Raw genomic sequence first — 14,682 nt, 5'->3', positions numbered from 1 at the left:
ATGGGCGGATAAGGAAATATCTCATAAGCTCAAGGAGTTAGCACCTAAGGTAACTACTGCAATTCCACCTATAGGAAGAGCCCCCTTGCTTGGACTTCGGGTAATTAGAGGTTCGGTTTAACCCGCTGCATCAACGCAATTCCGTCAGCAGATGATGTGCTTCCCGGGCACACAAACACCATTACGCCCTTATCAAAACCACACTTCTTCTATCATGATCTCGTAAGTCGACATATCAATATAAATTAATCACGCCATTTTCTTTACACAGTCAATATATTGCTTTCATGTTGCAATGCGCCCTTAAATTAGGAATCCCTGAAGAAAAGCTGAAGTTGGAGGCATGTGCCTGACAGGGTCCACTTCTGGTATACTCCGTGCTATGGTAGGTTGTGTCATAGCAGAAAGGAGCTATCACGTAGTACCTGGAAACATGCATGATGTTAGTTGAAGCATTAATCAAGAATATATATATAAAGTATTTGAATTTCGCGTCCTCTTGTGAGGAATGCTTGCCCCCTCCAGAATATATTTCTTCCAACGCAAAATAGAATACACCCTAATTATTACAAAGTTCTCAATGCGTTTATCCTCATTTATTCCTGTCTCCCTGCTCGCAGGTCTCGCAGCTGGTCAGCTGATTGGCCCGGTCGGTCCAACAACGAGTCTTGAAGACAAGAATATTGAGTGTAACATCTTAGATTATGGTGGCGTTGCCGATAACCAGACCGATGTTGCAGCATCCATCGAAGCCACTTTCAGCGAATGTGTGCTGAACAACCCCAAAAGTCGTCTTGTTGTCCCCGAAGGCAATTACTTCATTAAGCGAAGTGTTGTTTTGAGTAATGGAACCAATTGGGCATTCCAGCTTGACGGTCTGATCACCGCGGCATATGGTGGAAACTGGACAGTCGACCGTGAGTTGATACTCCAAGGGTTTGCGGGAGAGCAAATAATAAACTCTACCATCAACGGCGAGGGTGACGGAAAATTCTTACTAGATGTGCTCGTCATTGTGAACGGTATGATTCACCTCCCGCTCTTGATAAGACAATAACCAGACTTATTCGCTATCAATATGTGCAGCTGTCGATTTCGAGTTTTATTCGTCCAACGGGCTTGGCGCATTTCAAGGCCAAGGATATATCTATCGAAACTTAGACAAGTGAGTTACCTAAAATCCTGTTCCTAAACACAGCTGATGAGCTTTCAAAGCACCGACCGCCCTCGACTTGTGAGACTTATTTCGCCCACGAATGCCTCCGTGCATGATTTGATTCTTGTGGATAGTCCCAAGTTCCACATCGTGTTTGACTTCGCTGTGAACTTGGAGGCATACCACCTTACTATCCGCGGTGCTAATCTCGGAAGCTATGATGGGATTGACGCCATCGGCACCAACTATTACATCCACGATAACGAGGCAAGTAGATAGACCATAGATCCATGATATAATAGGGGCTAACAATTAGACAAATGACAGGTCACGAACCGTGACGAATGTGTCTCCGTGAAAAGCCCATCCCATCATGCTTTGGTCGAGAACCTGGTTTGCAACCAAGCAGGTTCTGGTGTTTCAATTGGCAGTCTCAACGTATCTGCGGAAATATCCAACATTGTGGGTTTTATCAGTTGTACATCCGTGATAGGTCTTGGCAGATACTGATATGAATCAGGAAGCTCGCAATATCAGCATTATCCAGGGCAACAACATCGCCTTCATCAAGACGTATCCTGGAGGATCTGGTTACGTTAGAGATGTCACTTTTGAAAACTTCCGATCCCTGAACAGCCTATACGGATTGGACATTAACCAATACTGGCAAAACACATGGGAACCTGATACCGGTTCCGTGACATTGAGCAACCTTGTTTTCAAGAACTTTTCAGGTATCTTAACCCGTTTGTTCAGTCAAGTCAGACCCATACTCACGCATAAACGTAGGATCGGTTGCCGATGGGGCACTCCGCCCGCCATTGTACCTGTTTGCCAGTGACTTGACCTTTGCAAGAAACGTCACTGTAGAGGAATTTTCGGTATGGACTGAGACTGGTACGACTGTCGTCAATAAGATCAGCAATATCTTTGGCACTGGAGATGACAGCTATGGAGAAAATGACGGCATTGAAACTCTGCAGTCTGGAGAGTCGCCGTATACATACACTAGCACCTATACTATTACGGCTTCTCCGACCAATTGGCAAGCTCCATCAACCCCAACATGGGCCTTACCGAGCACTGGATATGGAAGTAAGTCAAATTGTTATGTCCGTGCCGCTGAACAAAAAGCTAACTAGTCAACAGCGGCATCACCCATCCCGGTCTATACTCCTGCACCCCTTTGGCGTCCTGGTGGAATCGACTACAATCTTCATTACTGGGGAAGCTTTTAGTTGGATTATCGATTCATTGTGCGTATGGGGAAGTTTGATTATGGTAGTAGAGAATGTATAGACAAACTTGGCTTGATACAAGCTTCTTCTGGGTTTTTTTGTAAGGTAGAAAGAGCAACTATTCTCTCCCGCTACTAGTATAGAGCTTCTTGACATATCCTGATAATGAAAGGCTGGTCTCCCGACCATTATTCCACTTTTACGAACACGTATAGCATCCTTTCACATGTTCCTATCAGCACAGCCCAGCATTGCGTAGAATAACACACCGCTGGCAAGTGGATGAAGGAGATACCAAACTACGCCAATTCCAAAGCTGGTTCAGTCGAAGTACTGTGTACAGCACTAGCAATTTCCCACCAATCCTGATAAAAAATTTGAACAGGGCCTCGACTGTCGGTAAATTAAGCAAGGAGGGGCACCGACAGCGTTCAGGGTCCTGGGTGGGCTATGATTGGAGTAGCCCTAGCTTGTGTCATCCGCGCTTACATGACGACGATGGTCAGCAGCAGCAACACATAGTCGGTTTGCGACAACTTAGACATAAGCAAGTTGAAAAGCAGCTAGTTGCTGTCGTCGTCCAATTAATATAATATAATTCTACTACTATCTCATTAGTATATTTCTGCTTAGCACTGATAGTATAGTATGTCTGGTCGTACGTTGATAACGGAAATGCCCATCACCTCATCGCTATCGTCGATCACGCACCTCCGTACTCGAGCCTCGAGGGGCTAGTGCCCTATGTACCTATCACATGTATATAACTTCAAGATAACCAACGTGCGTTCATCTCCAACAAGCCATACTATCTCGGTCGGGCCTGGATTAACTGTTATACCGTCTTGTTCTTGTCTGGTATACCGGTCGCTCTGACTATGGAGCGAAATTCCTCCAAAGCTGCGTCTTCTCTGGATCGCGATCAAGTCGACAGAAGCCAAGACCTCAAAGATGGAACCTATGTGAACCTTGCCGAGCCGGATGATTCCCCTGGCTCCGATGCAGTCCTTACTTCTCTCTTCCGTCGGACCAAGAAACACGACCCCGACGCCATCGCCACCACTAGAAGTGTATTCGACGACCCTTCCCTCGCACCTTTCTACCAGCCCCATCCAAAATATGAGAATCTTCATCGCTTCGATCCCAGCGCACGATGGACCTATCGTGAGGAGAACAAAGTCCGACGTAAAACGGACTGGTCAATTCTTCTCTGGATCCTGGTTATGTTCTTCGGGTTGAACCTCGATCGAGGCAACCTGAGCAACGCCAACTCCGACAACCTTCTCGGCGATCTTAACCTGACTACGAACGACTACAACAATGCGCAGAATATGTACCGTGTGGGATTTCTAATTGCAGAAATCCCTTCGCAGATGCTCGGAAAAGCAATCGGTCCTGATCGGTGGATTCCCGTTCAAATCATCTTGTGGAGTTTCGCGTCCGGGGGACAATTCTTCATGCACAACCGAGCAGGATTCTTCGCCTGTCGTTTCTTCATAGGGCTGTTCATGGGCGGCTTTATCCCCGACTCCATCTTGTATTTATCCTATTTCTATACAAAAGCGGAGATGCCGTTCCGCCTGGCACTGTTCTGGTTCACTGATTCGATATCTGGAGTGATCGCATCTTTCATTGCGTACGGTGTCTTGCATATGCGCGGAGTTGACGGGCGGGAAGGATGGAGATGGCTTTTCCTAATCGAAGCGCTGATCAGTTTCGTGATCGGCTGTTTAAGCTTCTTGTTTCTGGTCCCTGGACCCACTCAGACCAGAACGTGGTGGAACCCCAAAGGCATCTTCTCGGAAAGAGAAGAGACTATTATCGTTAACAGAGTGCTGCGCGATGATCCATCCAAGGGTGACATGCACAACCGTCAAGCATTGTCCCTGGGTATGTTGTGGAAGAGTCTCAAAGACTATGACCTCTGGCCGATATATATCATCGGGATCATGTTCGAGATCCCGACTTCACCTCCGAAGTCCTATCTGACTTTGTCGCTAAAGGCGATCGGCTTTTCCACATTCCAGACGACCCTCTTGTCCATTCCGGTGACTGTCTTTGCCGCTATCAACCTTGTACTCGTCGCGCTCTTATCTGAGTTCTGGGGCCAAATCTCAATTGTTTGCCTCTTGACACAGCTCTGGTCGCTTCCACTGCTCATTGTCCTGTACACATCTGCAGGAAGCCTATCGAATTGGGGCCTTTACGCCGTCTCGTTCATCCTACTGGGCTGGCCGAATCCACAAGCTGCCCAGGTGAGTTGGTGTTCACGGCTAAGTAACAGTGTCAGAACCAGAGCAGTCGGTGCTGCAGTCTTTAACATCATGATTCAACTGTCTGGAATTGCCTCTTCCAACATTTATCGATCGGATGATAAGCCTTTGTATCGCCGTGGAAATAAACAGCTGATTGCCATCAATGTTGCCACCATTGTCATGTACGCGTTGGCCAAGTTTTATTATGTCTCTCGGAACCGGTGGAAGAAAGCTCAGTGGGACAAGATGACGGCCCAGGAGAAAGCGACTTACTTGGAGACAACCACGGACGAGGGGAATAAGCGACTTGACTTTTATTTCGATAGTTGAAAGAGTTATCATGCTGCTAGGGAAATGAGCGGGTTGGTAGGAGACGTTCATGTCAAAAGGGTTAGTGGTAAATAGCGGACCGCGTTAGCGAAGGGGGACTGTTTGTCGACAGGACAAGCAATGGATATAAAGAATAATCAGGGAAACCGCCATCCGTACATTGTCGTGACCGTAGTGAACACCTCAATTCCATTCGATCAAAGAATTCATCTTATCAGAGCGAGCAGTAGAATGTGTCGTTGGTGCCTTCGGTTATCACACAGTGGAATACTTGTATGGTAGCAATAAATTCGAAACAGCAGTTGTCATACATAAAATCAAGGAGCATATGTTGTTCGGCAACAAATGAAAATTTCAGATTGTCTCGGACACGAAGAAATTCTTCCTGGCTTTATGCACTTTTCACGGATTCTGGTCTGTGGTAAATAGTTAAATTTTTGAGTTGGGCGGAAACGAAAACGAAAACGAACCAAAATAGAAACAAGGGTCCTCCGGCTTAAACGAATATACGAGTGGACCCCCACTATAGATCTTGGATCATCGGCGAAATGGTCACCAAATATTCAGGATAGGATGCTTACATCCAATAGCAGCTACTTTGTAGACAATAGCGTCTGTTTCAAGCTTCTTGATCCGACCGACTTCTAGACCCGAATAAACCACCCCGTTCGCTGGGCAAACAATGCTAAGGCCATCGTACCCATGAAGTGTACGCCGTAGCCCCATATTATCGTACTATACACAAAGTTCATTGCATAGCATTTCCTCAGCCTCCCCTGTGCGGGTCCATTTTCTATTAGTCTGTTATGCGAAGCCCCATGTCACTATGGAGTGATAGTATAAGTACCTAGCTTGATAACGAGAACTTTCCCCGTCCGGCCTTCGAAAGATTTTCCAGGCCCTCATTCTCTCGCTACTATTCATTATTTTCTTCTCACACTCTTTCACGATCTTTTATATCTGTATTTCTTTGTTATTACTTTTCACTGACCACAAAAATGCTGGGCTCCAGGGATCCCGAAAGTTATGAATTCGCATTTTACCGCTATGACCCCAGCATGGGTGGCGCCGTTCTTTTCATCCTTCTCTTCATTGGCACCACAGGGTGTCATGTCTTCCAAATGGTCAAGTCTCGCACATGGTTTTTCATTCCATTTGTCATAGGCGGTATATGTAATGATACTCCCCACTGTTCATAGCCTAGAAACATGCTGACTTTACTAGTTGAGATCATCGGATATATCGGACGTGCCATGTCCAGCAAGCAAAGCCCAAACTGGACGCTCGGACCTTACATTGTGCAGACGCTTTTTCTCTTACTCGCCCCTGCTCTCCTTGCAGCCTCTATATACATGCTACTCGGTCGGATTATCCTAGTGTTGCAGGCTGAATCCCACGCACTGCTGAAAAAGAAGTGGTTGACGAAGATATTTGTAACGGGCGATGTGCTTTCATTCTTATTGCAGGGAGCAGGTACGTGTCTCGTAAGCAAATTTCTTATTATCTAACAGCTCTCTGACACTGTCCAGGCGGCGGAATCCAGTCCAGTGGAAACCTATCCGCCATGAAGACTGGCGAGCACATCATCGTCGTCGGCCTCGTAATTCAAATATTCTTCTTCGCATTTTTCATGATCACCGCAACCCACTTTTACCTCAAGGTCAAGAAGTATCCGTTCCCGCGGTCTTGTTCTCCGCATATCCCCTGGAAAAAACACATGAAGGTACTCTACGCGACGAGCTTCTTTATTATGGTCCGTTCCATGTTTCGACTCATTGAGTACATCCAAGGAAATAACGGGTTTCTATTGCACAACGAGGCCTTTCTTTATGTTTTCGATGCACTGTTGATGTTCATCACCATGGTCATATTCAACGTTATCCATCCGCACGAGATCGGCCAGCTACTACGTCAACCCAATGACTATGACATGACGAGTTTCTCAGAAGAGCAGACCCCAAAGCCCTACCAAGGGTACAATAATGTGTGAGAGTTGTGGCATTCCTGCTACACTTTGGTCGTTATCTAATCTGTCCCTGTTCGCGCTATATATATTACGTTCGTTGTCTTCTTTCCAGTCCCGACTCTTTATTACTTCTTATCTACATCTTAATAACACGTTAAATTTCAGGAGGATGAACAAGCCTTGCCAAATTGTGGGGCTTATAGCTTCATTCCCGTCACGTGACCTTTGGCTCAGGAGGCCGGGTTAATGCAATCAGAAACGATAGAATGATGACAGTTTGTACAAACCAGTTCTGTACCAACCAGGCTTTTGTTGCTTTCAACCTTATCGGATTGTGGGGTTCAATAAGTTATCTCGATCCTGATCCGTAGAGGCGGATACTCCGACAAGACATCAGGAACTAGAACACAATAGGACTGGCTTACAGCGGTACCTCCAGAACTGGCCGTTCTTAAACAAGATTGTCCCAATATCAGACCGAATTTTCTTGAGCAGTGAGACATGTCCGACTGTTAGCTGGGACTATTTTTAGCATGTCATGCCTTAGGTCGGATTCCGTACATAGAAGGTTAGTGGATGTCTTGAGGGCTTGAACAAAATAAGGCTAGGATGAAACTGGGTGTCTCACTGGGTATCTCATTCGTCCAACAGCATCGGTTGTTCCGGCCCGCTAGTTTCCACCACATGTCACTTGTCTCGGATTATTCTTGAAGGCTTGGCATTTCGATCTTCAGGGAGGCGTTGGTTGGTGTACTTAAATAGAGTCATTCACGCCATTATTTTCCCTCTTCAACTTGCGCGAATTGATTTATTCAGTATGGCGTCTAAGACCCTGCTACTCATTCCGGCATTGGCCACGGCCGCTCTGGGGAATGTATTGGACCTCGATATTAAGGTTCGAAATGGTTATGTATGTGAAGTCTAGCTACCTCAAATTTGTTTGCTAATTCGCGGAATAAGAGGACCATCGAGGTTGACCTCGGAACCCCAGGAGGCCCGTTTGATTTGATGTACGACACTGGATCATCAACGCTCTGGGTGCTCGATAGCAATTGTACAGATGATTGTGTGAATGTGAGCGGGTTAGTTCATCACTCCCCCTTTTTCACTACTATATTGCTGACGTCCACCAGCTACTCTCGACACAGCTATAATCTCACATCTACGGGCGTCGACTTGGGTATCGAAGACAGCATTGATTATAGCGGGGGCACCGTCAGCGGCTTTACTGCCACAGATATCCTCACTGTCCCAGACACGGACGTCTCCTATCGCCAAAGCTTTGCGGTCATCACCGACAGTACCTGGGCGGCATTGGCAGCTGATGGGTTCATCGGCTTGGCATCCTCCACCATCGCTTTCAAAAATACCACGTCCGCCTTCGAACAAATGATGCAGGATGGACTTTTGGATGAACCTCGATTTGCCCTATACGCTGGTTCCGGGGTGTCAACCACGTCGAATCCTGATCCGGAGAACAACGGTGTGTTTACTTTCGGTGGTAGTTATGAGGATATTTATGCGGATGGTGATCTGCAATGGATGACTATGCTCTCCCCGTTCGAGATTTACAAAACGAACCTCCTTGGCATTCAGGGACACAACATCTCCAATGGCCAGAGCATGTCAAGCGAAGTCCTGAACTGGTACGGCCAGGTTATTTTCGACACCGGTATGAACCCCACTACGACACCTTTATTTTTCCTGAATTACTCGGACTAACCTACATAATGACGTAGGCGCTTCGGCAATAAGCATCCCCAACGACCAAATTGAGGCCATGTATGCTCTAACCCCGTTTTCTTACGCCGATATCTCATCCGGATACCGACCTCTGTGCTCCGATTTCAACGATACATGGTCGATCTCTTTTACCATGGGTTTCTACGGCGAGGGCGTTACCTTCAACTTGACCGGTGATCAGCTGGCTGTGCCTGGTTATCAGGATGACGACCATTGCTTCCCTCCTTTCAATCCGTGGGACAGCTACAATACTATCATTGGCCAGCATTGGTTGAGCAACTTCTATGCTGTTTTCGACTTTGGATCTTTTGATCCTGACACATACAATATCCGTGTTGGGTTGGCTCCTTTGAGAAAGGAATACCTGCCCAGAGCTTGAACCACGCTCTTTCATTCATCTAAGAATTTGCTACAAATCTACAGCGCGAAGGTGAATATCTAAACCTTACGGAGGGGTACTTAGTACGTTGAGTTTGTGTAGTAATCAGAATATCATTGAAAATTCCGGGTCTTTTTCTTACAATAGCCAGCTTAGGGTGCATACCTCTTGGGTTGTAAGATTAGTGAACAAGGGGGGACCATTTCACACTGGACCAGTGAAGCAGCAGCAGACGGGTAATGATTCCAGCGGCGCTGCTGGCCTTGACTCTGTTAGCGGTTTCGTCCCTGCGCACAGCTGTCTGCTGGAAAGGCGTCAAAGGCCACGGATGTTAGGACAGCTATGGTGACGGCGACGTATATCAACGTGGTTATTGATCCGGGGTTATTTCGGGCAGAAAATGTATGCGGAATAGTAGGGTTCTATGTTAATGATGCAGACCACACCGTTTCTTGCCGGTGCTGGGGCGATGAAGACGGAGGTCTGACGGTGTTGTGTATATGGTTCCCTAAAGAGTGTGGGCTGACGGGGATCTCGATAGACATACATAGATCACAGCGATGTACACTCGCAAGCACAACATGACTAGTGCAACCATGAACACTGATTTTGTGAACAGTACCCCGATAGGGCAGATGAGATGATAATACTAGCGTCAATCTAACCGAGCATCTTCCAAAAGCTTTGAAATATCCCTTTATATTCAAAAGATATCGTATAGTGACAATTTAATTTCCAATATTCGTATACATCATATCTCTCTACTCATCAAGATTATACGGAACACCTTTCTCGAGCACGAGATCCCTGGCAGACTTGCCCGAAACGGAACGAATATCAGGATCGGCCCCGACTTTCATCAGGACATCTAAAACAACCGCCCGTACTTGCCCAGCGCTTTGGTCGTTTCCCGGCGTATAGGTGCGGGTCTCCAGGTAGTAATACAGCGGCGTGCGGCCCTTGTTGTCTTGTGCGTTGATATCCTTGTCAGCACCGTGGGCCAAAAGGAACCTCAGGCCGACCAGCTCCCAGTCTGGATTATGCAGAGTAAGGTGAAGCTCTGTCTGGCCTTGAGAATCGGCCCGCAACTGTGCTCCTGCCTCCATAAAAGTGCAGAACCGTGGAATCATGCCCTCATAGTGGGGCAGCGTGTAGTGAAGGATACTTTGCCCTCGGTCATCGAGACTACTCAGATCAGCCCCCTGTTCTTTGAAGAAATGAAAGAGGCGCATGCTATGTGCCTCAACCTCGGGATCCTCCGGGCTATAGGAGGACCAGCAGTTGGCGAGATGGAACGCAGTTTGGCCGTCCTTCGTGCGATAATTCGCTAAATCCGGGAACCAAGGGCACGTGCGCGGCCAGAGCAGCTTAATTATATCGAGATGACGACGCTGACAGGCTTGGTGGACTGGCAGCCAACCGTTGGCGTTCACCATGAGGGGGTCTGCACCGTGGTCCAGCAGGAACTGTACGCTCGATAAACGACCACTCCTCGCGGCGGCGTGCAGCAAAGAACCCCCTTGGAAGGATCCCGTCTGCGGGATCTCTTCGTTGATGTTTATCACGGCGCCTTCGCGCTCGAAGAAGTATCTAACCAAATCCGGGTGCCCGTTGCGCACCGCGCGAGCGAAAAGGCTCATTTCCCCGCTTCTTCCTTCGGGGAAATCCACGCCGTGGTCAACGAGCATATCGACCATATCCAAGCCCATCGAGCAATCAATAGTGGCATAGATGATTGGTCGGTGCTTAACCCAGGGGCGTCTGTATATTGACAATGGGGGTTTTGCGTTTGGGCGGGCCCCGTGGGAAAGTAACAGCCGGAACGTCTCAATTCCCCTTTGCCAGGCAACCTCTGGTTCGTCCGGGATCCTCGGATAGTAGAGGTCGTACACCTCATAGTCAGCGGCATCAGCGAGAGCCCGGTCAAGAACATCTTGTGGTACCCCCGGTGCAGGGTAGTTACGGAGCAGAATGTCCAACGTCTTCGGATAACGGTGTGATGCTGCTGCAGCGATGGCGAGCGGCCATTCACGGCTGCTAATCGCGTCCGGGGGTAGGCGATCAATCAACCGCCGTATGACAGCGTCGGAGCCATTGAATGCTGCGGCCATAAAAGGAGTGTGTGGCTCGCTAATCCTTCCCCCAAGGGTGCCGCGATGTCCATCTGTTCCAATGTCATCCACCGTTGCATCTGCCCCTGCGTCGAGCAAAATATCCACCATCTCGGACGAGTTGTTCGCAGCGACAAGATGCAAAGGTGTCAGGCAAACTTCACCGTAAGGCTCGTCGCCTTTCTGATTGACATCGAACCCTCGGGAAATCAGGTAACGGAGGATGTCTGGCTGTTCCCATCTGATGGCCTCATGTAGCGCCGTGTCACCAAAATGAGGAAGATCCACTCCTTCGGGGGACTCAAGAATCGCAGCCACGGCGGTGAGATTGCCAACGCAAGCCCACCCTATTAACTGCTCGTCAGGGCCAGCGTCACTGTTATATGGAATTCCTGGGTAGCGGGCCATAATGGTTGGAGGCTGTGAAGGAAATCAAATAAAAGTGAAAAGGAAAAGGAAGATAAAAACTCTGGCATCTAGTAGAGAAAGGAAGTTGAAGTGGAGTAGCGAAGAGTACAATACCCGGCGGGTTAGCATTGATACGTCTCGCGGAGTATGTTACGGAAGTGGTATGTAAAATACGCATGGCTGGGCAGTAGGATACAATGCGGGTCAACCCGCTGGCTGGTCTTTCTAGAAAAGAACTGCCCTCCAAACAACATAAACTCTAGGCCAAAAAGAGACTCCTTTTCTTAGCTGGTTCTGTGCAGAAATACCACTTACTCAAGACGAACAGCTGCCATACACTGACAAGCAATTTGCTGCTGCACAATAGGCATCTGAGCTGCCACAGTATCCGTTTACCGAACAGCAATCACCGAACTGACTGCCCAGGCACGTGGCGCTATTCGAGGACATGAAGCCGCAAAGGCCATCGGAACTAATTGGCTGCTCAGTGCAGCTTCCAAAGGCAGACTGGCATTGACCGACCCCACAGTATGCATCTGTGCTGCCACAATAGCCGCTCGTCGAGCAACAATCGCCGAATTGGCTGCCGGCACAGCTTGCATTGACAGAGGACATGGAACCACAAAGCCCATCAGGGCTCACAGTAACCGTGTCACAAGTGCCAAACGAGGAGTCACAGGAGTCAATTCCGCAGTAATCGTCAGTGCTTCCACAGTAGCCATTGACTGAACAGCAGTCCCCGAAAGCGCTACCCGCACATGTTGCATTAGAAGAAAGTGCTCCACACAAGCCATCCGAACTGATAGTAGGTCCAGCATCACATGTGCCAAACTCTGTTTGACAGCTAGTATAAGCACAGTAGTCCGATGTGCTCCCACAATATCCGTTAATCGAACAACAGTTTCCGAATGAACTACCCGCGCAGGTGGCGTTGACTGAAGAGAGGGCACCGCATAATCCATCAGAGCTGATCGGAGGTGCTTCCTCACAGCTCCCGAATGCACTCTGACATAAATTGTAGGTGCAGTAGTCGAATGTATCACCACAATATCCATCAAGCGAGCAACAAGACCCAAACTGACTTCCGACACATGTCGCATTAGTTGACGACCGCGACGCACAGAGGCCATCTAGGGAAATAGGGTTGCCTGAAACACATAGGCCGTAGGAAGAATCGCAGAGGCCGGCTGTGCAATAGTCTGCGGTGCTGCCGCAATACCCGGAGATAGAACAGCAATCTCCGAACGATGATCCCAGACAGGTGGTGCCATTGCCACATAGTCCATTCGTCGAAATGGTCAAGTTGCCATTTATGTCTGTCGCATTGAAGCCACTCATAGGGTGAATACAATATATAACTCCAACTTTCAGGTCTCCGTCACAGGTCGCCGCGGATGAGATGGAAGGGTTTGCAGCCATGAATAAGTTGAACGGCGTATTTGCCTGGGCCAAGACCGACACACAACTGTCACCCGATACCACGGTATAGTACTGGCCACAGTCGGTGGTGGTCCCATCAGCTAGCGTGACATCATTTGGCAAAGCAACGAAACTGGTACCATATCCTGACCCAGATCCTCCCTGCGCATCTATGCCTGACTCCGAGCTCGAATTGGACGAAACTGTAAAATTTAAAGCTCCTCCGGGAGGAGAAACACATCTCACTCCACCTAGCAGTGCTGTATCGGCTATATTTGAGCAATCGCTCTCGATCATGCCATTGTATGATACAAGCTTCATCCACGACGTTCCAACGGTAGCAGCAATAGTGGGGCAATTGTCAGCTGCAGTAACCTGGTAGATGTACCCGCATGCTAATGGTAGGCACAGGTCGAGCCCCACGGTTGGATCACTGCAGTTGTACAAGGTCGGATTCATTTGATACAGGGTTAAGGAGGAGAAAGAATACGCTATGGCGATAGAATCACATTTTTCTCCTTGTTGAACCGTATACCAAGTATCTGTTGAGCAAGTGGGGTCGGCTGCAGGTATAGCAATGCCTCCAGCAGTCGGTTCTGTTCTCACACCCGTAAGGTTGCAGACTATGGGTAAATCATAAATTTTGTCAGTCGTCCACACCCTTTCAGCTGTCAACTTCTGTAAGGTGATAGGATGGAGTTACCTGAAATCGAATAATTGAGCATAGTCTCATAAGGCTCGTTGTAAGCCGAATACGGGGACTGTTGCATCATTTTCAACTTCCCAATCCAGCAATCATCACAAATATCTGACCTGGGTACATCGCTCAAGTCAGACGCCGAGTCCCATAAATCGATGATATCTAGAGCTAGTGATTTATTTGTCAATTTACTGTGTCATCTCCAATAGTGAATAGCCAACGAACCATTACAGTAGGTGCCGTTTGCACTTGTTCAGGTCAGGCCTGAATATGCTCCCAGTAAGTCGTGGACGGAAGTTTGATTATATTCCACTTCCTACCAGAATCTAGCTATGGCCATCGTGCACCTTTTTTTCGACTTCTAGAAAGAGTATGAAACCCACATTTGATCAGACGTTATGCCATCCTTCCAAGTGATAAAGTAGACGTGACACTACCATAAGCTAACTAGCTATTTTTGCTGACCTGTACTCACGTAAAGTGATTTGGGTGGGGGGCGGACGGTCGAGATTACTATGGGTTGCTGTGATCTAAGAGAAATCGCTTGTCGCTTGTGTGGCATGGCAGATATCCACTGATCATTGATTCTTTGCCTCAGCCTATAATTTAGCGCAAGGGGGAAATGGTGTGGTGCTGTTGATGGCCTGGTCCACCTCCAATCAACCTCATAACAATTACAGATAACGGAATATCTCATGTTGACTCTCATGAGCCACGATTTTTGGCGTTGGGATGTCAGAAGGTGCCAATGGTGATTTGGGTGCTACAAGATGTATTCCAGCAATGCCTGACGGATTCGTGTGCGGCTATTTTTCACATGATGAATATTGCGACCCCGAGACGATGCGAACTATCCTGGAACCACAAATGGTGCTATATATCTCCTAGTTATTTAGCTTTTTGACCTCGACTCGCCGAGGAAATTGGGTATATTGTCGAAAGCAGAATATTCTCCAAACGGGATTGTACCAATCCTC

The 14,682-nt window shown here is 47.9% G+C and overlaps 6 protein-coding genes across 6 annotated transcripts; 4 read left to right on the top strand and 2 right to left on the bottom strand.

Moving 5' to 3' along the window:
- Positions 1 to 580: 580 nt before the first annotated feature.
- On the top strand, positions 581 to 2,394 carry BO79DRAFT_227380 (putative rhamnogalacturonase; the record flags this gene model as incomplete). Its single annotated transcript, XM_025683873.1, has 7 exons — positions 581 to 1,022; positions 1,087 to 1,165; positions 1,216 to 1,423; positions 1,484 to 1,618; positions 1,677 to 1,890; positions 1,946 to 2,251; positions 2,306 to 2,394. 7 exons carry the CDS (start codon positions 581 to 583, stop codon positions 2,392 to 2,394), a joined length of 1,473 nt encoding a protein of 490 aa, XP_025540611.1.
- An 878-nt stretch (positions 2,395 to 3,272) lies between these two features.
- On the top strand, positions 3,273 to 5,078 carry BO79DRAFT_263333 (putative MFS transporter; the record flags this gene model as incomplete). The annotated part of the gene is made up of 1 exon (XM_025686670.1): positions 3,273 to 5,078. One exon carries the CDS (start codon positions 3,273 to 3,275, stop codon positions 4,977 to 4,979), a length of 1,707 nt encoding a protein of 568 aa, XP_025540610.1. The 3' UTR covers positions 4,980 to 5,078.
- Positions 5,079 to 5,977: 899 nt separating this feature from the next.
- BO79DRAFT_145044 (RTA1 domain-containing protein) lies at positions 5,978 to 6,969 on the top strand (the record flags this gene model as incomplete). The annotated part of the gene is made up of 3 exons (XM_025678412.1): positions 5,978 to 6,146; positions 6,204 to 6,452; positions 6,509 to 6,969. 3 exons carry the CDS (start codon positions 5,978 to 5,980, stop codon positions 6,967 to 6,969), a joined length of 879 nt encoding a protein of 292 aa, XP_025540609.1.
- A 793-nt stretch (positions 6,970 to 7,762) lies between these two features.
- On the top strand, positions 7,763 to 9,067 carry BO79DRAFT_236997 (pepsin-like aspartic protease; the record flags this gene model as incomplete). The annotated part of the gene is made up of 4 exons (XM_025684647.1): positions 7,763 to 7,855; positions 7,906 to 8,027; positions 8,079 to 8,617; positions 8,685 to 9,067. 4 exons carry the CDS (start codon positions 7,763 to 7,765, stop codon positions 9,065 to 9,067), a joined length of 1,137 nt encoding a protein of 378 aa, XP_025540608.1.
- Positions 9,068 to 9,828: 761 nt separating this feature from the next.
- Positions 9,829 to 11,586, bottom strand: BO79DRAFT_263332 (ankyrin repeat domain-containing protein; the record flags this gene model as incomplete). The annotated part of the gene is made up of 1 exon (XM_025686669.1): positions 9,829 to 11,586. The coding sequence occupies one exon, from the start codon at positions 11,584 to 11,586 to the stop codon at positions 9,829 to 9,831; it is 1,758 nt and encodes a 585-aa protein (XP_025540607.1).
- A 137-nt stretch (positions 11,587 to 11,723) lies between these two features.
- On the bottom strand, positions 11,724 to 13,778 carry BO79DRAFT_263330 (uncharacterized protein; the record flags this gene model as incomplete). The annotated part of the gene is made up of 2 exons (XM_025686668.1): positions 11,724 to 13,628; positions 13,709 to 13,778. 2 exons carry the CDS (start codon positions 13,776 to 13,778, stop codon positions 11,902 to 11,904), a joined length of 1,797 nt encoding a protein of 598 aa, XP_025540606.1. The 3' UTR covers positions 11,724 to 11,901.
- Between the last annotated feature and the right edge of the window lie 904 nt (positions 13,779 to 14,682).

The sequence above is a fragment of the Aspergillus costaricaensis genome (genome assembly GCF_003184835.1).
Source record: "Aspergillus costaricaensis CBS 115574 unplaced genomic scaffold BO79scaffold_12, whole genome shotgun sequence".
Classification (NCBI taxonomy): domain Eukaryota; kingdom Fungi; phylum Ascomycota; class Eurotiomycetes; order Eurotiales; family Aspergillaceae; genus Aspergillus; species Aspergillus costaricensis.
Note: the sequence above shows the minus strand (reverse complement) of the source record. Positions and strands in the feature narration are given on the sequence as shown.